The sequence below is a fragment of the Paroedura picta genome, chromosome 15, assembly GCF_049243985.1.
Source record: "Paroedura picta isolate Pp20150507F chromosome 15, Ppicta_v3.0, whole genome shotgun sequence".
In the NCBI taxonomy this organism is placed as follows: domain Eukaryota; kingdom Metazoa; phylum Chordata; class Lepidosauria; order Squamata; family Gekkonidae; genus Paroedura; species Paroedura picta.
The window spans coordinates 3,332,193-3,354,614 of NC_135383.1; the positions used below are offsets into that span (position 1 = coordinate 3,332,193).

At 48.0% G+C, this 22,422-nt stretch overlaps 2 protein-coding genes across 2 annotated transcripts in view; one reads left to right on the forward strand and one right to left on the reverse strand.

Moving 5' to 3' along the window:
* The window catches only part of PLEKHN1 (pleckstrin homology domain containing N1), a 40,155-nt gene that overhangs the window by 12,388 nt on the left and 5,345 nt on the right, over positions 1-22,422 (forward strand). The window contains exons 3-12 of the mRNA XM_077311729.1: positions 4,490-4,636; positions 5,644-5,724; positions 5,818-5,905; positions 11,360-11,484; positions 14,048-14,197; positions 14,959-15,039; positions 19,596-19,665; positions 20,833-20,987; positions 21,184-21,366; positions 21,868-22,134. Of these exons, the coding sequence (XP_077167844.1) occupies positions 4,490-4,636; positions 5,644-5,724; positions 5,818-5,905; positions 11,360-11,484; positions 14,048-14,197; positions 14,959-15,039; positions 19,596-19,665; positions 20,833-20,987; positions 21,184-21,366; positions 21,868-22,134 (1,347 nt within the window). The remainder of the gene's footprint in view (positions 1-4,489; positions 4,637-5,643; positions 5,725-5,817; positions 5,906-11,359; positions 11,485-14,047; positions 14,198-14,958; positions 15,040-19,595; positions 19,666-20,832; positions 20,988-21,183; positions 21,367-21,867; positions 22,135-22,422) is intronic.
* The window catches only part of PERM1 (PPARGC1 and ESRR induced regulator, muscle 1), a 58,092-nt gene that overhangs the window by 6,187 nt on the left and 29,483 nt on the right, over positions 1-22,422 (reverse strand). The gene's annotated exons all lie outside the window — the stretch shown is intronic.

Sequence of the window (22,422 nt, forward strand, 5' to 3'; positions counted from 1 at the left end):
TTTAATTGCCCCTCTGTGAAATTGCTAACTGCTGTTTAGTCGCTTTCCACCTCCCTGTGCCTGCTCTTTGATGCTCTATGGAGTCTAATTTATCCTTGTGGAATGTCCCTAGTAGTGGGGTGGAAAGGTAGCACATTCCCCACAGAAAGAATGGTCATAAATGGAGGCATTCCCCATGAACTCTGTCATTTGGACAAAAACCTGGTTACAGACGCACACTTTCAGTGTACTTTAAGCAATTGTCTGCAAGTGGATTTGGCCTTTTTGCAAGTAAAATCCAGCTGTAAGGTGGATTGAAAGTGCATTATTCAAGCATCGGTAGATATTCTCAAGGAAGAATTCTGTGTAATTCAAAAGTGTGCACACTGCTATACCAGCCAGGTAGAGAAAACAGCCAGAATGAATGAATGAAGTGACTAGCCCTGTTGGTCTAAAGCAGGGATAGTCAACCTGTGGTCCTCCAGATGTTCGTGGACTACAATTCCCATGAGCCCCTGCCAGCACATGCTGGCAGGGGCTCATGGGAATTGTAGTCCATGAACATCTGGAGGACCACAGGTTGGCTACCCCTGGTCTAAAGCACCAGAACCAAGTTTGAGTCCAGGGGCACCTTTAAGGTCTTCTCAGATCACACGTGCTCAGAAATTAAAAAGTCATGCATGTAACGCTGCCTTCTGTGCAAACCCGAAGATGGTGTTTTTTTTTTTTTTCCTTAACAGACTTCTGGAGCCTGTCCCAATTGTTCTTATCTGTCTATAGGTGATGCTAAGGGTTTTTAAAATCCAATTAGGCCCGGCAGAGCCCAAGGAACACAAGATAAAAGGGGCTCACAAACAATTAACACCTTGTCACCAGCTAGCCAGTTCCCCTTTGGCTGATGAGGGCTGCTGAAGTGGGTGTTGTGGGAGGTGAAGCCCATTCCAGAGAAGTGAGGTCAGGAAAGCAGTGCTGGGGCTGGCTATTAACTGCTGATCCTTCCATTTATCAAGGGGCCAACTTTGCAGCTGTCTCCTTGGCACTGGCTGCTAGAAAGCAGGCCCACAAGGATTAGGCAGAGACACGCCCGCTAACTTCTGCCCTCCTGGTTTGTACCATGGGCCCTAACCTTCAGCTCCGGGCAACCTGTGTGCTTTTCCTGTTCTGACCCTTGAGTTGAGTACATTTAGGTTGCCGTGAATCTTTTCCTATCTCCCTTCAGCACCTGCTTTTCCGAGGTCTGGCAGGGGAGAAGATACCATAGTTGCTCTCCGGCTGGAGGCAGCTGAAAGCAATATCAAACCCCATTGCTGCTTGCGTTGTCCTGTGCTGTCTCTGCTAAACAGGTCTTGCAGGTTTTGCATGAGGCTTCCACAACCCGCCACACCAGTTTGGCCAAAAATGACAGAGGAGCGTTAGAAAGGAGTGTGTACAGCAGTTATCCCATACAGCTTCCAACTTGCTTTATTGAAAAGGCCATACTGGCAAGCTGGGTTGGCTGATTGTACAGACAGAGTTCGGGAGTCAGGGAGGCGTTTAACTAACTCACAGCTTTATTCCACTGCACCAGGGGTAGTCAAACTGCGGCCCTCCAGATGTCCATGGACTACAATTCCCAGGAGCCCCTGCCAGCATTCGCTGGCAGGGGCTCCTGGGAATTGTAGTCCATGGACATCTGGAGGGCCGCAGTTTGACTACCCCTGCACTACACAGTACAGGCCTGAGGTGGTAACTTGGATCTTCAAAGATATTGTGTTGTGAGGATGACTCAAACGGTCATTTATTGTCTTTAATTAGGAACAATTAGTTCACAAAGCAAGAAAGATCTGGAAGGCACGGGGCAAAATTCACTGCCAGTTCGAAGTTTGCTTTTCACCTCAACATATTTGTCGAGGTGAAGCTCCAACTGGCCACTGCTGCCTGAAAAGCAGTGTGGTTCTTGCCAAACCGCAGTGCTGCAGAATTGTTGTAAACTGCCCAAAAGTACAACATTAGAAAATACATTGCCAGTTTTTACTGTTTCGCTGTATTCGTGATGGCGTTTGATTAGGACTTTTCTCTATGGACGGTTTTAAATTATTGATTTTAACTTGTGGTTTTAAACGTATTTTATGGTGGTTTGTTATTTAGGAATTCACTTTTTTTATACCTCACCCTGGCTTCCCTCATTCTCCTTTCTTCTACTTTATTCTCACAACAGCCCTGCGAGGTATATTAGGATGTGGCATGTGTGTGAATGGGCCAAAATCACCCAGTGAGCTTCCGGGGCCTTAGTGGGGATTTGCACCTGGATCTCCCAGATACTAGTTGGACACTCTAACCCAGGGGTAGTTAAACTATGGCCCTCCAGATGTCCATGGACTACAATTCCCATGAGCAGGGGCTCATGATAATTATAGTCCATGGACATCTGGAGGGCTGCAGTTTGACTTCCCCTGCTCTAACCTCCATACTGCCTTTTACATACAGTATTTGCTGGCGTATAAGACTACTTTCCCCCCTGAAAAACATGCCTCCAAGTGGGGGGGGGGTCGTCCTATATGCCAGGTGCACTTCAGTACTGTAATGTAATGTAACAAACTCTATATTTAGAGTGGAAATGTTGGGGGGTCGTCTTATACGCCCAGTCGTCTTATACGCCGGCAAATACGGTATATTGTATGTATTGTTTACACTGTAAGTGGCTGAGTTTCTGTAAGGTAGACAGGCAGCTAATACATATTTTAATTATATATATATATATTAAATCAGATCTCCTTACCAGCAAAAAAAAAAAAAATGGCACAGCAGGAAGAAAGGGTCTAAACCAGCCGCCTCATGCTGAGCAGCTACCTTTCCACTTTTTAAATACAAGGAAGTAATACAGACACTCTGTTTGCGTCTGCTTATTTGGTGACATGACAGTCTTGGGTGATGAGGTAGGTGAAACTCTGTAGAAAGATATCTGGTCCCTGCTGGGACACCGTAGCAAATAAGGTGTGATTGTAAAGCTAAATGCACACCAAGAAGTGTATGGAAAAAGGCCCCCTGTGTCCAAGCTATGCAGAGCTCTGCTTGGGGACGCAGCAGGGGAGCGGGCAGTGACGCCCAGCAGCCTAAATTGAGCCTTCGCTCTTGCCCCGGTCTGGCAACCTCTTGTTTGGGTCGAACTCAATTAGCACCTTTTCAGACCACTTAGCTGGGCTAATCATCATGCTGCTTGTCCAGGAGATTAATTTTAGCCTCTTCTTAAGCCCCCTCACCAGGCTTCTCTCCAGGGCTGGAAGCAAACAGCCCTGCGTGCTTGCAACACCCCAGGCTGGCATGGAGACCCGGCAACAAACAGGCCTTCCATCTGACTTTGCCTCCAGAGCAGGCATCTCTGCTGATTAGGGCTGCCAGCTTTGATTGCAAACATGGCCTCTTCCCTTCCCCAGTTGGCTCCGGGAGTAGGGTTGCTAGGCCTACTCTGCCGGTGTGGGATGGGGGGCACTTTCTGGGAGTGACACGATGTGCTGACAATGGCACGTTGGAGACATCGGGGTGACACTCTAGTTTTTGGGCACAACTCTGTGGTAGAATTTGCTTCTAACCATTCAGTTTTGCCAAAAAGAAAACAGAGTCACATTCCACCCCCAAACGATACCACATCACTTCTGGGTGATGTGAGCGTGTCGTGGTAAAATGCAGCATTCTGGTTTTGGATAAGTTGTGTGTGTGGGGGAGGTACATCCGAAAATGGGGGACCCCTGCCTGGGCCAGTGGATCTGGTAACCTATCAGGGAATGGAAAGGAGAGCAAGCTGATCCAGGACAGACATCTGAAGATTTGGGAATGCAGCCAGGTTGCAGTGTGGTGAGGTCATGGGTGAAGTCAGGGCAGATCTTGACTGGACAGAGGAAAAGCTGCTATAGAACCTGGCAGTCAGAGTCAAGAGAGAAGCTGGTGGGTTGCGGTTGGAACCGGAATAGGAGCTAAGGCAGGATCTGGTGGATCAGAGGCGAAACCAGGAAGAGCTCAAAAAGAATGCGGACCCTTCCTTGAGGTCTTTTTGTGATGAGCAAGCTCTTGTTTCTAGGAGTTTCTGTAAAATATGGAGGGATGCCAGTCTTCAGATGGGACCAGGGATCCCCCGGAATTACAGTGCATCTCCAGAATGCAGAGATTATAATTATAATAATTAAATTTCCTCCTTCCTCCTAAAACTTTCTCAAGAGAAAATGGATGGTTTACAGGGTGGACTCCATCCTCCCTTAGCACCATCTCCAAACCTCTGGGTATTTCCCACCTAGATCTGGATCTGGTAACCCTACCATGGTCGGGGGGCAGGGGGGGGACTCAGAAAACCCGAAAAGGCAGAAAACCATTCTAGATCTGACAAAGGCAGTTGTGCCATGTTCTAGCCAAAACGAGAGGGAATGATGCTATTAGAATGGAGGAATATAGTATTGGCAAACCATCTCCCCAGTTTTTGTTTGTTCCTCCTTTCATTTTTTAATATATTTCAATCCCCACTCCTCTGTCTTTGTTATAGAACCTCACGAGCCAGGAAAATGGGAAAGAAAACTTTGACCAGCGTTTTCCAGCCCTTTTCAAGAAGGGCCGGAGGAAGACGGTGGTGCGGAACCTGGGGAAGATTATCTATTATTCGAAGGTCAAATTTAAGTTTCAGCACTGCCAGGTGAGTTCCACGGAAGGGTGGGAAATGCCATATATTCTTTTGGGAGGCTGAGGGGAGAAAGTCGCGAGTCGAGACAAACTGGAAGGTTGAGATATCAGCAGCTGGATCCTCCTGGCATTTTGGACATACAAACTGAAGCTAGATTATGGTGGTGGGGGGGTGGAAGAACTCTGTGGATGGCCTCCCCCTCCCCCGGGACCTGGAAAGGCTGCAGGCAGCTGGGGCAGCTCTCAGGCGGCAGGGATCTGCAGCCTCCGAGCCTCAGAGGGAAGTGGAAGGAGGAGGGGGTGGTCAGGGGAGGGGGTGGAAGGCGATTGGCTGGCCACTGGACAGACAGGCAAGCCGGTTGGAGGAGGAGGCACTCGGGCGGGACAGCCGCCCTGAGTGGGCGTTAAGCGCTGAGTAGCACTTAAGACATGAGATACGCTCTTCCTCCAAGGCATTACCAGAAATATTAAGTGGAACAGATAAATGAATGAATAAATAAAAATAAATAAAATCTCTCTCCCCCCCCCAGCATGGTTGTGAGATGTCAGAAGAACTCCTGTCTCTAAAGCATGTTTGATTGATGAAACCACATAGCCCTGGAAGGACTTATCTCCATGCATGATTTTGATCTAGATTTCAAAAGCCTGATGTTTACATGTAAACAATGTTGTAAGAGCCATGGTCTCTATCTTGTCTTAGTGTGATACTCATGCATATTAGACCTGGTGGATCTTCAAGAAGTGCTGACCTCACTGCTGAAAATTGAGCACCCTCTTAAAGTTTTGCCCCCTCCCTCCCATCTGAACTAGTTGGGGGCTACAGGAATATAATGTTTTGATGGCATTTACATAGGATTTTGTAATGTTATTGATCATTGAATCCATGTTGTTACCGGCCCTGAGTATTTAAGAAGGGCAGGCTATAAGCATAAAGATTTATTACTGTTGTTGTTGTTGTCATTGTTATTATTCTTATTATTCTGCATCAATAACTTTTTGTTTACATTCATCCTTTTACAGGAGGTGAATGACTGCTACTTAGAACTTTTCCAGGCTTACCTCTATTTCCAGTCCCTTGGCCCGAATGGACTCACCTATCAGGTAAAGGAAGCTGGAATCTCAGAAGCCACCTTGGCTGCCGACATCTAAAAGCAAACTGACACGCCGTTTCTAAAAGCAAAACTGTTTCTGTAGGGCCTGCTGCCTTTGAAGGAGCTCCAGCTGAATGAAATCGAAAACCTGAAAGGAGCTGAGGAGGAGGTCCACGCTTTCCGAATTACAGGTGCGGACACTTCTGTTTCCTTCCCTCCTCTGCACCCCCCTCGTGTGTCCCTGGCCTTGCACTCTTATTGTGCAGTTTGTTCCCCACCAAATTGCCGTATCTATGCCCAAAGCACCAGAAAAGGAGCTCAGAAGGGGGACTTGAGCCACAGAAGTTGCATCCTGTGTGCTTTCCTGGTTGATAGTTAGAAGACCAACCAGCTGACCTACTCTTGGCTCCCCTGCAGCTCCCCTGTTGTATCACCACCTCTGGAGTAAGGGTCAGGTGACTGAGGATGGACCAATAGAGAAAGTCCACATGGCAGCCCCATACTAGAGGTGACAGAACTCAGGCTCTTGTACTTTGGTCACATTATAAGAAGACAAGAGTCACTGGGAGAGACAATAATGCTAGGAAAAGTTGAAGGCATCAGGAAAAGAGGAAGATGATAGACTCAACCAAGGGAGCCACGGCCCTCGCATCACAAGACTTGAGCAATGCTGTCAAGGATAGGTTATTTCAAATGTCATTAATTCATAGAAGAAGATGACCTGGGATTTTTATACCCTGATTTTTACTACCCGAAGGAGTCTCAAAGCGGCTTACAAACACCTTTCCCTTCCTCTCCCCACAACAGACCTCCTGTGAGGTAAGTGGGGCAGGGAGAGCTCTGAAAGAACAACTCTAAGTGAACTGTGACTAGCCCAAGGTCATCCAGCTGGCTGCCTGTGGAAGAGTGGGGGAGCAAACCCGGTTCTTTCACCACTACTCCAAACTGGTGGTCCTATGCTGGAAATTACTTGATGGCTCTAAACTCATGCATCCTTGAGGCGGTTATGACGTCGTGGTGTGGTGCTCTTGCACCACTGTGCATATGTGTACTTTGGCGACAGAATGTCCCAGCTTTAGTCTCCATCTCTGGCAGTGGTGGTTGGGAAGGTCCCTCACTAGAGACCCCGGAAAGCCGCTGCTAGTGAGTGTAGATCGATAACGCCAAGCACAATGGACTGATGGTGTGACTTGGTGTTCCTCTCCGCGGTGGGATCACTTCTGTATCACAGCAGCCAGCAATGAGGTCACAAGAGGAGGTCAAACTCCCTTCCACACCTACCCTCTTTTCTCTCTCTCTTTAAAAAACTTTGTTCTGAGTCATGCCGCTCGACAGAAACCCTTCCTGGGAGATCAACCTGTCTGTTCAGTAGTGGCTACAAGGCTTAGTCACCTCTGAATTACGGCAACTGTATCTCGGCCACTGATTGTTTAAGCGGCATGAGGTGCTGGGCGAGAGTGAGCCGGCAAGATTCGGGATGCGGCCAAACCCCAGGGAGTTGCGCGGCTCTGGTTGCTTACGTGCTTCTGGGCCAGATGTGTCTTGTAATAGTAACAGATGTGGAGTTGTAACTTGCGCATTGCAGAAGGGGGCAAAGAGCTTTTTGGGATCAGTCCAATGAACTGTGTAGTCCCACATCCACATTGGCCAACTTGGATCAAAAAGGCCAGATCGGTTGTATATGAGTAAAAACAGTGAAGCCCAAAATAATATTTCAGTTTGGGGAGGATGGTGTGTATGTATGTGAGGGGGAGGCTTCAGCCCCCCCCCCCTGCCATTTTCCACATGCTATGTCCCCAGTCTGAATCAGGCCCTGTGTTCCTGAAAATCTAAATTTAATCTGGAAACTCCCAGCGCATGTCTGGTTGACACGAACAGGGTTTCATGTTGATAGCGATCCTGAGCAGATTGACCAGGAAGTAAGCCCCATTAAACTCCGTAGGAAAACAGATTTCAGATTGGGCAATCTAGGAAGTTATTTGCTCGATAAAGGTTTTATGATATGTCAGTAAAAGCTTCTGAAGGGGAAAGTAGCTGTCCTTATAGAGCATTTCTGATTTTCGTAGACACCAAAGTCCGCGGAATTGCTAAGGCCTGGCTTATAGACATTTCTTTGAGTTATGAGTCAATCCCTTAATCACCTTGAGCATCTGTGACGGCTCAACAGGAAATGTCTCTCTCGCGACTTTTTTATTCCGTCCCATCCTTACTGGACAGAGGGAAGTGTACACTTCCTCCGTTTTCCATCCACACAAGCAACCCTGCGAGGTAGGGCAGACAGACAGACAGCCACCAGAGGCTTTAATGAGTGGTCATTGGCACCAGATGGCCATCGTTCAACTAGGAGTACCAACTCCAGTTTGGGAAATTTTGGGGATTTTGGGGGGGTGGAACCTGGAGAGGACAGGGCTTATGCAGAGCGGCTCCTGGGCAGGCTGCAAGGCCATACAAGTCACCATTTTCTCCCGGGGAACAGGTCTCTGTCAGATCTTGCCTGGAGGTTGGCAACCGTAAATCCAATTTCTAACCACTACACTGCCGTCCATTCTACCAATATAGCAAGGAAGGCTGGCTCTAGTCCTTTTCTTTCCTTGGGAAGGAATCGAAAACCTCAAACCTTTCCTTCAAGACCTCCTCCCGTCTGCCCTAGAGGCTGATGGAGAAGAAAACATGCCTGTCTGGTCTGGAATTTAATCTGAACGGGTTTTAAACCTTTAAACCGTCGCCTCTCTCTCCCCCCCACCCCGACCCCGCTTTTGCTGTTCTTTTGGAATTGCCCTGGGGGAGGGGGCCAGCAGCAGCCCGATGGCGGTCTTCAATTGCAGAGGGGGAAAGTTCATGCCCTCTGATAAGCCCACGGAACAGCTTGTTAGGCTGGCATCTGCAAAACCTCAAGATTTGTTCAGGCTTCTCTGTCCCAATCACAAACTAGGGCATCTCAGAAATGCAGAACGCCGGTTTTGCCGCCGCAGCCCTGTGACTCAAAACTTGACGAGGGCAGCAGTGTATTCTCCCGGCCGCTGCCTCTCCCAAAACTCCTGTCAGGGATTCGCTGCGGTGCCTTAACTTGCCTGCTGTATAACCTCTCCGGGGTGCCGTTAATTTGCATGGAAACCAAGTCTCCAGTTGCTTCCCTGTTCCCTTCCAAACTGAAAGCGTGGGTGGGGGGGCTTCTGCAGACCATTGTTGTGGGAATAGCCTCATTTTGTCTCGTCCACATTCTGGGTTTATCTCTGGCCTGGGGTTGCCAGAACCCCCACCCCCCCCAGGCCACCGGTGAGGAATGGGGCAAGAGTTGCCACCTCCAGATTGAGAAATGCCTGGCGGTTTGGGAATGGGGACCAGGGAGGGCAGGGGCCACTGTGTGGTACAGGGCCACAGAGCCCACCTTCCACAGCATCCGTTTTCTTCAGAGGAACTGTTCTCTGTAGTTTGGAAGCTGTAATTCTGGGAGACCCCCAGGCCCCACCTGCCAAGCTTCCCAAACACGCTTGGTTTTGCTATTTCTAGGACATTTGTGGCCAAGCCAGGGCTGCCTCCATACGCTTGCACTGGGGCTGTCTTGGATGCCAGGCATCTACTATTGTTTTTTTCCCCCTTTAAGTCTCTCGAAATGCCCACTGCTGATGGTTGGTGAATGGTCGTCACGAGGAGAAAGCTCAGAGAAAATCCCTGTGCGGAGAATCCATTGCCAGAGAGAATGCTTTGGCATTGGTTGCTGCGGTTAGCGTAAAACAGGGAATCAGCCCTGTATGGGAGCAAGTTGTGAGAGGGAAGGGAAACATTCATGTGCCCAATGAGAACAGTTGAATGCGCATGAGAAGCTCTAGAGCAATGGCAGATGTGTGCCAAACTGCCCTGGACAGATTGCATTTCCTCCCTGGCTCTGCTTTCTAGAGACATCCTCTTCAAAAGTTGTTGGCATGCGTTGCTGGAGTTGTTTTTGACCCCTTCTCAGACTCCAGGGGCAGGGGGGGGGGTAAAGGGGGGAACAGATGCCTCTTAAGCCCACACTGAAGCCATTGTTTGTGCATGAACGCTTAGGCCGTTTCGCCCTCTGCAGCTGCTGAAGTTTTATTTCAAACTGATAGCCGATCATGGGACAATTAGGTTTCTCTAATGTCTCTTTAACCCAAAGTGGGGAGGGGGAGAGAATTTTTAGGTAGCAGGTGGTAATGAAGAGCTTTGTGCACCCAGGCAGATGGCAAGGGGTAGGAAGGCGTGGAACGCTGGCTTGGGCTAAGACGGCTTCCAATCAGAGTTGCCCACCTCCAGGTTGGCCCTGGAGATCTCCTGGGAGGATTACACATGGTCTCCAGACCCCAGTTTCCCTGAGAAAAGGGCTTCTTTGGAAGGTGGATTCTGTAGCATGGTAGAAATCACGCCACCCCAAGAATCTCCAGAGATTTCCCAAGACCTCGTGGCGTCTTTCCTGGCTCCCAGAAGCCCTGAGAAGTTCAGTTTGCCAGTGTTACAATAAACACAAGGCAGCGGGAAAACTGGAAGGAAGGCCAGAGGTGTTGTTCTACTAGTAATGGTTTATTTTGACGGGTTTTGGAGCGCCGGTTTATCTCAGTTCTCCAAGCGCCTCCATCAATGCCCCACTCACGTTGCACCTGGCCTACATTTTAATAAGAGGTGGTTAATCACTGATCGATCATTTGTGTCAGTCATAGCCGGCCTCCGGGAAGTGGGCAGCTTAGCTGTCGTGTTTATTACAAGGCGTGTGAGGGGTGGATGGCGGGAACGATGGGAACTGGCAGGCAGGGTGATCAGAGGAAGGACCGCTGTCAACACTTAGGGCGCTTTCATGGTTGTTTGCAAGTGGAATTTCCCCATTTCACACAGTAAAATTCAGTTTTAAAGTGCACTTTTAATGCACTTTCAAGGTAACTTGCTAGTGGAATTTTCCCATTTCACACATTAAAATTCAGTTTTAAAGTGCTCTTTTAATGCACTTTCAAGATAAGTTGCAAGTGGATTTTTCCCATTTCACACAGTCGGATTCCAGTTGCAAAGTGCACTTTTAATGCACTTTCATGTTAACTTGCAAGTGGAATTTTCCCATTTCACACATTAAAATTCAGTTTTAAAGTGCACTTTTAATGCACTTTCAAGATAAGTTGCAAGTGGATTTTTCCCATTTCACACAGTCGGATTCCAGTTGCAAAGTGCACTTTTAATGTTAACTTGCAAGTGGATTTTGCCATTTCAAGCAATAAAATCCAGTTGTAAAATGCCCCGGAAGTGGATTGAAATGCATATTATTCAGCATCTATGAAAGTCTTTATTTTCAGTACCCTGGAAACAACATGTGTCTCGGTTAGAAGAAGAAGAGTTGGTTCTTATATACACCGCTTTTCTCTACCCAAAGGTCTCTTATCCAGGCTAGTCACAGTTCTCAGAGCTCTCTCAGCCCTGATAGGGTGTCTTCTGTGGGGAGAGGAAGGAATGTGATTGTAAGCCACTTTGAGACCTCTTGGGGTAAAGCAGGGCCTCAAACAGACTCTTCTTCTAACTGGGGTTGACCCTGCTTATCTTCTGGGATCTGGTGAGATTGGGCTGGCCTGAGCCATGCAGGTCAGGGCACCAGCACCTTGCCCTGTAGCTAAAAAGCGCCAACGTTTCCTCTGGTCTCTTTACAGGTCCCTTGTTGAACCCTTTGATAGTCTACTGCCCTAACAGGTCGGAGCTGAACTGCTGGCTTTACCACTTAGAGAAACAGATCCATTTGAACGGAGGGAGCCTCGACTTGCCCTTCCCGGCTCAGGTGAGTGTCTGGTTTTGGTGCTGACCTAGATGCCGGAAGACTGAACCGAGTTGCACAGTAGAACCGGTGGCTCAAGACAGCTCTTTGTTATGAGCCTGCTCTGATCCTTCCCTTCCCTGAGCACTGAGTACGCATCACACTGCAGCTGTAACAGCAGTCCTGAACCCTGGGAGACGAGGGCATTTATAAATTTATAGTTTTATATAAATTTTATATAAATTTATAATTTTATAAATTTATAAAGGGTATTTATAAAGGCAATAAATAAAAAAAATAAAAACGCAAACGGAGGCTCTCAAGAGGCTGAGTTCTAAATGCACCAAAGAAAACTTAAATTTGGCCCGATGTAATTTGCCCCAGTCTTATTCCGTACTGCTACCGTGTTCCATTCCATATCCTTCTGCTAACATTTTTCGTGTGTAGATGTGCTCATAGTATATATTTGAATGTGAATTTTATATGCAATAGCTATGCATTGCCTGGATAGTCTAGGCCAGGGGTAGTCAACCTGTGGTCCTCCAGATGTTCATGGACTACGATTCCCATGAGCCCCTGGCACCGTTTGCTACTTTAAGACCCTCCTACTCTAAGACCCTCCAAGTTTTATTCAGGATATAAGCTTTTGTGTGTAAGCACACTTCTTCAGATATAATGGAACAGAATTTTCTCAGCCATCCATATAAGCAAGATTCCTATCTCCATCCTATCTCAGCTATAATTGCCCAGTTAAAGATGCACCTGAACTCTAGCTAATTACCCCCCCCCCCCAAGCTGGGACTTCATTCTGGTTATGGGGCAGAGGGGAAGGGTTAACCACATTCTCTATGGTGCCTCAGCCTACAGCTAGATTCCTCTCCCCTCCCTCCCTCCCTCCCTCCGAGGCTGCCAAATAATACGTCTGGTGTTCATATCAAAAGATAATTATCGTCATGTGTGGTCTGGCCCTAGAACAACCTACTGGGTAAAAGGCACCCATTTTCAGCTGTCCTTGGCACGCCTTCCCCTCCATTCTCCTGCCTTGCTCCCGTCCTGGGAGTGAGGGCTTACCTTTCCCCCCTAAAACAAAGGTTCTGCCACTGTGGGAAACGAATGAGCTAGCAAGTATGAATTGGAAGCCGTTCCGGAATGCACACCTGTGAAGGTATTCCCCCCTCCCCCTTCGAAAGTAGTCGGCTGCAGTGTTTTTGTTCCCTGTCATTGGCAGTTCCTAGAAACTCCTTAGCCGAAAACTCTTCCCCTGCCTTATGAAAGGATCCCCTTTTTGCTCCGGTCCCACACCTGGGTAATTCCACTGGACCTGGGAAGCAGAGGGTGTCTGGGTCGAAGAAGAAGAAGAAGAGCTGGTATATTTATACCCCACTTTTCACTGCCTGAAGGAGTCTCAAAGCAGCTTATAAACACCTTCTTCCCCTTCCTCTCCCCACAACAGACAGACTGTGAGGGAGGTGGGGCTGAGAGAGCTTTGTGATAATAGCTCTCAGAGAGCTTTGACTGGCCTGGAGTTGCATAGCTGGCTGTATACGGAGGAGTAAGGAATCAAACCCGATTGTCCAGATGAGAATCCAACACAAATCACTACACCAGGCTGGATGAGACAGAGATTACCAAGGGAGTTTCTTGCCCACTCACTGTTTCCTGTCTGGCTCCCGCCAGCTCAGTGGTGGCTTCTGCTGCCACATAAGGAGAAGATGTTCCGGGATGACCAAAATAGAAGCGTTTGTTTATAGTATTTTTTCTTTCTTTTTTTTCTTTTGCCAGAAAAAAAGGGTATTCAAATGGCTCAGGGTTTAAAATTGGAGACACTAAACACTCAGACTAATTTACAGTACATCATTGTAAAACACCTTGTGAATCAGAGATGAAAGAGAATCTTGTGGGACCGGTTTGCCAGCTGTATCAGGTGGCTCAACAATTCCAGCAAACAGCAATTCTGCTCCATGGGAACTCGATCGGCGGTCTTTCTTCTGATCCAGACGTTTCGCTCTTCCAAAGCTGGACTGAAGTTTCCTTTCAGAACTGATAAAACAACAGCTTTTCTGTTTTCCCATGCTTCCTCTCAGACATTCAGGGTGACGCACATGGCTGCCCTCACAACAACCCTGCAATGTGGGTTAGGATGAGAGTGGCTGGCCCAGGGTCATTGGGCGAGAGGGGGGTTTAAAGCTGGATCTTCACCCTTAAAAGCATAAGCAGCCTTGGCTGGATTAGGCCAGTGGTCCATCTGGTGTGTCAACTTACAAGCCTAGACAGCTTCAAGAGGGCCAGGGGTCCTTCAGTGGCTACTAGCCGAAAGGTAGAGATGAAACACTCTGTTTGGAGCAGTGCTCTTCTTGGTGGACCTTCTGATGGCACCTGGGTTTTGGCCGCTGTGTTGCACAGAGTGTTGGGTTGGATGGCCATTGGCCTGACCCAACATGGCTTCTCTTATGTTCTTATGCTATTTACAGATATATTGCCTCTGAACATGGAAGTTTAATCGGCTTATAAAGAGAGCCTGGGGCACTTGTAGATTTGTGGGCGCTGGTGTCTTCTGCATCATTGTTTATGAGTGTCTTCCTTTTAGAATGACGGGACGCAGAGCTCTATTGGAAAGGAGCAGCTGCGATGGTCTGTGCAGAACGCCCCCGTGCGGGAATGGAGAGGCACCCAGCGGGAGTCTCTGGGCGACATCCTCTGCGTCTCTAAAGTGAAGCTGCAGCATCTGCCCTTCCAGGTGCGACCTTCAGAAAGCACAACAGCATTTGATTTTGAGTGGCTGTTAAACTTTTGGGGAGACTTCGGGTAGCACATTTTGCCCACATCTGACAGATCGTCTGTGGCTTGGCTCACTTACTCGATGCATCTCATCTTGCTTGCAGGACATTCCCCATGAGAATGGAGGAGATGGAGCTCAGGGGGCCAATGGACCCAGTCATTTAGGCCAAGCTGTGTATACTCCTTTTAAAAAGAGAGGCTTGCATAAATTATGTTTTATTTATGCTTCTTACAATAAATATGCCCTGAAGGCTGTTGCTAGTTGTGAGGTGTTCTGCAGGGCATGGAAGTCCCTTACCAAACCGTTCGAAATCATATTTTACCTTCAGAGGCTCAGGTACTCATTAGATTATCTGCATAGCCTGAGGACTAGAAACTTGTTTTCTTTTTTTAAATCCTCAGTGCAGTGAAGGCGGCATGGTATAGCTCAGTCCCATCAGATCTCAGAAGCTCAGCAGGGTCGGTACCTGGAAGGGAGACCACCAAGGAAGACTCTGCAGAGGAATGCCGTGGCGCATTGCCTCTGTCTAGCTTGCCTTAAAAGCCCTTTGCTGGAGTCACCTTAAGACAAGTTGCAGCTTGACCGCAATTCTCCAGAACCTTTATTCTGTTAACTGTTACCGAATGACCACAACTCTGGTTTGGAGGCAAGGGCTTGAATTGTGTAGCCTTTTGGATCTGCAGCTGTCATCGAAAGCTCTTTTTTTGTGTGTTTCTCAGGAACAGCACGACCGCCTGTTGATCCTGTACCCTTCCACCCTGGTCATAGTATCTGAAGAATGCAACGGCCTCTACTTTAAGGTAGGACTTTTCCCAAATCTCCATCCATCGCTTGTTCGGTGGTTATTAGGGAGGAAAAATGCTCCCGTATCTTGTTTTTCCTCCTGTCTGTGGGAACATAGCTTAGAGAAGGTGATTTTTAGCTGGAAAATTCAGCAGGAGGAGAAAGGGTTAATTAGCCCCTTTCCCTACCTCTGTTCCTCTTTTCAGACTTGGCAGGTTCCTGCAGATGCTTAATTTTTTTTTTAAATTAGGAATCCACCCACACACTTCCTGTGTAAACATCTGGTTGGGCTCTAAGAAGGCGTGGCGAAGTTAGTGAATTAATTAGAAAGACAGGATTTGGGCTGAGCTCTTCCCAAACTCCACCCTCCCTAGGTTCCTCTCCAGGTATTTCCCCACCCACACCTGGCAACTCTAGTGCCAATCAGCTCCAAACTGCCCTCGTCCTATGAGTTGGGTCGACTTCTGCACAGCAGCCTTTCCCAATAAGTTGCCTGGCATTTGGCCATCAGGATTTCGTCGGCACTCTTGACGTGGTGAACACCTTGCCATTTCTGAAGAAAGAACTGGGTGGGGAGGTGATAAACTACAGTCCATCACAGATTTTGGCCAGTTTGTGGTTTGTCAAGCAGTGTTCACAAACTGAAAGATTGCCACGAACTTTCATGAATATTGATGAAGTTCGTGGCAGTAAGCAGAGGTTTAAATGGCTCATCTCAGAGCCATTTAAACTACTGCTTTCGGCTTCCCACAAAAAAGGCAAAGGTGGCAGAAAGCAGGGGTTTAAATTTTAAATGGCTCACAAACTGATATGAACTGGTTCAGTTCACAAACCGGTATATTGATTCATAGTTCAGTTCCTGGCTCAGCCACAAAACCGAACTGCAAAAATGCAGTTTGTGCCCATCCTTGCAGCTACACTGGAGATATTTTGGCTTCTCAGTATTTATGTTAAATTGTTCTGGAGCTCAAAGAGTGGCTACTTCTGCATTCTTTTGAAGCCAGAGGAATGATCTCTCCTGACATTTGAAGACCCAGCCCGCTTGAGCCCTAGTTCCCAGGCTTGTGTCAGGGCAGTACCCTTTTCCACCTTCTGTGCTCCTTTCAGTATAAAAACAAAAACCTCCAGCAAGCCATCAAGAAGTGTCACTTGGCTGGCTCCTTTATAACATGCTGTTCGGGGGATTTGTTGGCATTCAGTCAGCTGAGCCTCCCAATCCAGCTGGAAGTGCCACAATCCAGACAGGGGGAGACCGCATCAATGAGAACTAGCCCCTTGTGACCTGTAAAGAGTGTCTTGCTTTATGGGAAGCCTGCTTCAGTCTGCCTCACCTCATGGTCACATGAGAGCCAGCGCTGTGCAGTGGTTAAAGTGTCAAATGAGGATTCGGGAAATCCAGCATCCAGTCCCCACTTGGACCGTGGCAGTTTGCTGGGTGACCTTGGTCCAGCCACACAATCTGAGCCTAACATACCTCACAAGGTTGTTGTTTTTAACGGGGTATGTGCTGAACTTTACACGCGCATGCCCTCCGCTTTTGGTGAAAGAATCATGCCCAAAACCAAGCACGCAGGACTCCTGTGGATTAGGTTTCAGCCCTTCCAAAGATCTTACATTATAATCCGAAGCTGTCTTGGGATTCCTTTTCGAAATAGCAAACGTGTGAAGTAACTGGTTCCGCCATGGGTTCTCTGGTCACGTTGCAGGACAGTTGTTACAGAACATGCCTGTGGCTTTATGGGTGGTGCTCTCAGACCCAACTGGAAGTGGCAGCTGGGCGAATTTTGGAAGATTCCCAGTTTGATTCCCCACTCCTCCATCTGCAGCCAGCAGGGTAACCTTGGGCGAGTCACAGTCCTCTTAAGGCTGTTTTCACGGAGCAGGTTCTCTCAGAGCTCTCAGCCCCACCTGCCTCACAGGGTGTCTGTTGTTGGGAGAGGAAGGGAAAGGTATTTGTAAGTCGCTTTGGACTTCTTCGGGTAGTGAAAGCAGTATATTAAAAAAACCCCCAGTTCTCCTTCTTCTTCCCAATCTCTCCCCCCTCCCCCCCCCCCCAAAAAAAAAAATCTCCAAGAACTGTCCCAGCAGAAACTGGCAACCATGCTTTGAAGGCCAGTGGCCATGTTTGCTCTTCGTAATGATAGAAAAAGACTATTTGCTTTAGTGTGGGGCTTTGGCAGAGACGTACCACGGTGATTCATAGCCCTGTGACAACACTGTGGGAACCTGGCTTTCCATGGGCATGTCAGGGCACAGAATCCTCTGCAGCACATCCAGTTCCCCATTCCAGCTTGATGATGCTCCGATCCAGACTGATTTTGTATATTGCAGATTCATGAAAGGAGACCGTCAAGGGTGCACCCCTTTGGGTGTTAAACTGCACCCGTCCGGCTTCACCGGGGATCATAAAGCGAACACATTGTGTGATTTTAACAATCACAGTGGTTTGCTTTTTCTTTTTGCCCTGGGCTTCCTCTGAGGAGTTCAGAGGCGGCTCCCCCTGCCCATTTCATCCTCACAACAGCCCTGTGAGATCACGTGGTTGTTCCAGGGTCAGTGGGTAATGTAGGGATGTGCGGATCGGCAATCACTGAAGGCCGAGGCAGTGCGTTAGGAGGTCCTCTCCGCACCGTGGTGCTGGACTCCTACTGACCGCCTTGGCCTTCAGTGATCACCGAGGTGGCCGAGCCACACATCCCTAGTGGGTATATGTCACCCCAAGAAAGGATTTGGACCCCGATCTCTTCCGCTGAGGAGTCAGCATTCCTGGCATCGTGAGCACAGCGGCTCACAGCTGAACACTGAGGTCAGGAGTAGAATGACGAGTCAACAATCCTCTCATCTGCATGGATTTAGGTGGGTGGCCGTGTTGTTCTGAAGCAGTAGAACAAACTCTGAGTCCGGGGGCACCTTTAAAACCAACAAAGTTTAGTTCTGGGTATGAGCTTTGATGTACACGCATGCTTCTTCAGACCCCCTTAGGTATAATGGCCAGTTTTCTGCTTTTTGTAAGAAAGGAAATGGCAGACTCTTATCAGTGCAAGATGGAATTCCATTCCATGTGGCTTGACGTGGTGCCTTTCAGGAAGGTAGACTGAGATGGGTCCCTTTGTTGGTCTGAAGCAGCCGAAGAAAGTTTGAGTCCAGGGACACCTTGAAGGCCAACCAAGTTTAATTCTGGGTATTGCTGGACTCAGACTTTATTCTAATCCTCCCACCTCTCTGTGTCCTCAGTACAGAAGTACAGAACAAGAACATAAAGGCAAAACCAGCCAAACAGCACTTCCTGGTGGCCAGAGAGGGAATCCATCAGACTGGGGGTGCATGTGACTCCCAGCAAGGAAATAATGGGGGTGTGGGGGGGTGTTCTTAAGAATGTTGTTTTACTGAATTAAGTTTCTATGAACCATAATCCAACTTGACCCATAAAAGGGAGAAAATAAAATATTTGGGTAGATAAATGAATATGTATACATAAGTTATGTACCATTCTTGTGAACTGCAGCTCTCCTGCTTTTTGCCCTACATGCGTGTCCAGTTTGCTAAAATGTTAGAGTTAACCTGATCCTTTTACCTGGAGATGGCTGGGGATTTTTGACCCTTAGGCCTTCTGAATGCCAAACAGATACTCTACCGTTGAGCTGTGGACCTTTTAATCATTCATGCTCCTGCTCTCTCCCCCACCCTACATGAATAAAACAAAAACTTTGATCCTTACAGGACATTCTCCTTGCCTAGGTTTCCAGTCTTTCTTGGAAAAGCAAGCTCAATCAGCCACCTTATCCTGAGCAAACTGCTTGAGAGGGTAAACAGCGTGAGAGAATCACCCAAGGCTGGGCTTAAACAAGACCAGCCAGAGAACATAATCCTTTTGGGTCACAGAATTGCCTTCCTTTATGATATCAGCCTTTGTAATCAGCCACAAAAGCCAGGGCTGATCTTTCAACAAATGCAGGAGATGTGCTATAGCAGACCCCAGGCATGGTCAGGCCTTGGAGTGCTTGAATCTCATTGTGCAGAGAGGCTATGGTGCAATAACTGGGCCTGCCTTTATGGTACCGCAGGACTCTTTGATATTGGGCAGGAAGGCCTTCCGTTGCTAATCCCCAAATGTAACATTCCCTAACTCTTGCGGCAGGTCATCGTTGCGTCCTTTTGTCTTGATTCAAGGCTTTTGGGGCTTGGTAGTGAGAGATACGTCTATGACCTCCTTCGTCATTAACTGAGTATTATCTAGGGACGTGTAGATTTATGGGAACTCATGATCGCCGTAGGATTGGATCGCCCATTGCAATTACCCATCCTGAGAGGCGGATGGATCCGGACAGATTCCTGATTACATGGTTTTTCTCCAGGGAGGCAAGGAAAAAGACACCGAGTGAACCTCACTGGCTTCCTTGCAGCTAGAAAGGACAGTGCTCAACTTTGTAATGGCTTCATGGGTCTTTCACTAAAAAAAAAGTCAAATGGGATTGAGAAGTCTGGTACGGACCATATCAGGAACACGGGAGACTAGGGACTGTTAAAAATTTGGATCCTCAGATTTCACATTCTCACCCTTTTATACACACAGGGAGAATTGCCTCTGAACGCGATCCAAGTGCAATTTGAAGAAAACCAGAAGACCTCCTTTCTAATAGAAGGTATGAACAGGGGCCCCTGCAAAGTTTCAAGGGGGAGGGGGAATTCATTATTCGGAAATTCTTCAACCACATCCATATCTCCCTGTCCAGAAATTTTTTATAAGTCTTGGGGATTTGAGCTGGCCAATTTTGTCTCCTGTATTTTTCCTCTTAAATGCCTCCTAGAAGCATGTTCAGGCATCAGCAGGCCGTTTCTGTTTTTCCTTTCACCAACGTACAAAGTTATGTGTTTTTTTTTTAATATATCCATTAAGTCCCTGCCAGGACCTGGTTAGTCAACAGAGAAACAAGGAACCTCTCCGAGGCAATATACTTGTGATAATTTGTATACTGAATACCAATATAATTTCTTTTACAATTTCTTTGTTATATAAGAAGAAACAACCATAACGGCTTCAGGATAATGTCTGTTTTCAGTGACTTCCTCAGTGGCTGAGTCCTCCAATCCTCCAACGTCAGTTTGTTGTGGAAAAACTTGGAAAATCCTACCACCTTTCCTTATATTGCTATTTTAGTATAAATAGGCCATTGGCTCACAGGGATCGGGGAACGTTAGTCAAAGACCGTTCCCCTGGATAGCCCCGGCTAGGCTGATCTCGTCAGATCTGAGCAGCTAAGTAGGGCTGACCCTTGGATGGGGGGCTCCTCTGAGGGTCTCTTCCCTCTAAAACCCCATGAAGGGTTATCATAAGTCAGCCGCAAATGGGCAACCCTTTAGACACATGCGCACTAAGTTTTGCTGCATTTGTTAGAACTTGTTTAAGGGACCTATTATGAATTTTAACATTACGATTTTATAGTATTATTTTATTGTTTTAAATACCCACCTTGAGGCTATATAATTCTTTTTTTTAAAGAAGATTATCATGGTCAGTAGGTGGCTTGCTTTTGCCACTTTGTGTGTGCGATTGGGATGACTGCAGCCCCTTTACTATTCTATATGGCACAGATGGAACGAGGAGGTGGCAGTTGTTAATTAATGTGTAATGAATGTGGAGTAGGAGGAATTGGGGTCTACAGCTGGGAATGAGACCCACAGCAGAGACCGGCGCTGTCGCGTTGAACGGACATGGGGGCGTTTAACCCGCAAAACGCTTTACAGAGGGGAGGGCTCCAGAGAGGAACAGAGAAGGCGCCGTTACACGGATCCATTTATATTCCTCGCAGGCCGATTAATCAACTCCATTCGGGTGATTTGCCCCAGCTATGAAGATTACCAAGAGTGGCTGTACTGCCTTAAGACCGCTCAGTTCCGGAATGCAGATTCCTCCCTCTCTGGATCTGAAAGCTTCTCGGGACCCAAAGTACCAAATCTGGGGCTGGTAAGTTCCCATAATACTAGGTGGGCTGCCGTTCTCTCACTTTTATATTAGCAAAAGGTCTATCAAGACCACTGGGCAGGAGGGGGGGGGGTCTTGAAATTCAGGTTTTTCTGACTACGACCAACACTCTGCCCTCCGTAGAGGTTTGCATAGTATAATAACGCGGATGGCTTTTCCCCTTCCTTTGTTGATTCAGTTCTCCGGCAGCGGGAGAGGCTCGCTGAACTCCGAAGGCCGAACAAACTCCTGGGCGTCGGGAGGGAAGGGAGCGACCTCCACGCACCACTCCCAGAACAGCAGGGGCTCCCTTGCGGAGAGGCAGTTGCTGGGTGCGGCCGAAAACGGGCTGGGTGAAGACTGTCCGCCTCAACCCGGCCGTGTAAGTGCCCCCTTGGAAAGTGCGGGCCAAGGGCCTTTTAAGCCAAAAAGGAATGTGGGTTTTGGGATTTGGGAAGGAGTCGTGACTCCCGCTGCATGTAATCCAAGGCACGGTTATTCCCTTCCGAGTCCAGTGCTCAGGCAGCGTCCTACGCAGCGCATCCTGTTTGAGCTAGATTCTGAAGTAGCACAATAAAACCAGATTCCAGTAGCACCTTTAAGACCAACAAAGATTTATTCAGGGCATGAGCGCACGTCCAGAATAAATCTTTGATGGTCTTAAAGGTGCTACTGGACTCTGGTTTTATTAGAGCTGGAAACACGGTTGTTTTCAAATGAAAGCTGAGATCCGCAGGAGGGTCTCTCTGGATTTCTTGCTCTCTTACGGCTCACGCACATAACCCCTGTCTGTAATGCTTTGAATTTGTATGTGCAAGTTAAGAGGGGAATGAATGCTAGCAAATTCTTCTATTTCTACACGCAATTTCTTCTGCTGTTTCAGTGTCCTGCCAATCCAGTCTTGATGGCTACAGGGGTGCCGAAACCTGAACTGAAAAGGAAAGGAAGTTCTCGGAGGTCCAAAGGAAAGAACGGCCAGCTGGCCCAACAACCTCAGCCCGGCAACCAGGACTCGGAAAGGAGCCGCTTCAGACCCACTCCGGATCATCCCAAGGGAGAGGTTTTGTCTCCAGTGTACAATGAGCCATACACAGCCCTGGTCCACCAGCATCACCCGGCTGTTCCCCCGCTGCATCTGGACATAAACCATGTAAGGGAGCCATGGACTGAGCCAGGGCTGTAGCACCTGGCAGGGGCTCATGGGAATTGTAGTCCATGAACATCTGTAGGACCACTGGTTGACTACCCCTGGTTTAGAGTATTCTTACAGTCTGATGTGTACACTCAAAAGTTTATACCCAGAATGAAACTGGGTTGGCCTTAAAGGTGCCCCTGGCCTCCAGCTTAGTTCTGTTGCTGCTGCAAGCGAATGTGGCCGCCCACCTGAGGAAAGAGATTTGGAGGTGGGGCACAATGTTCTGGAGCTATAGGGTGCCTC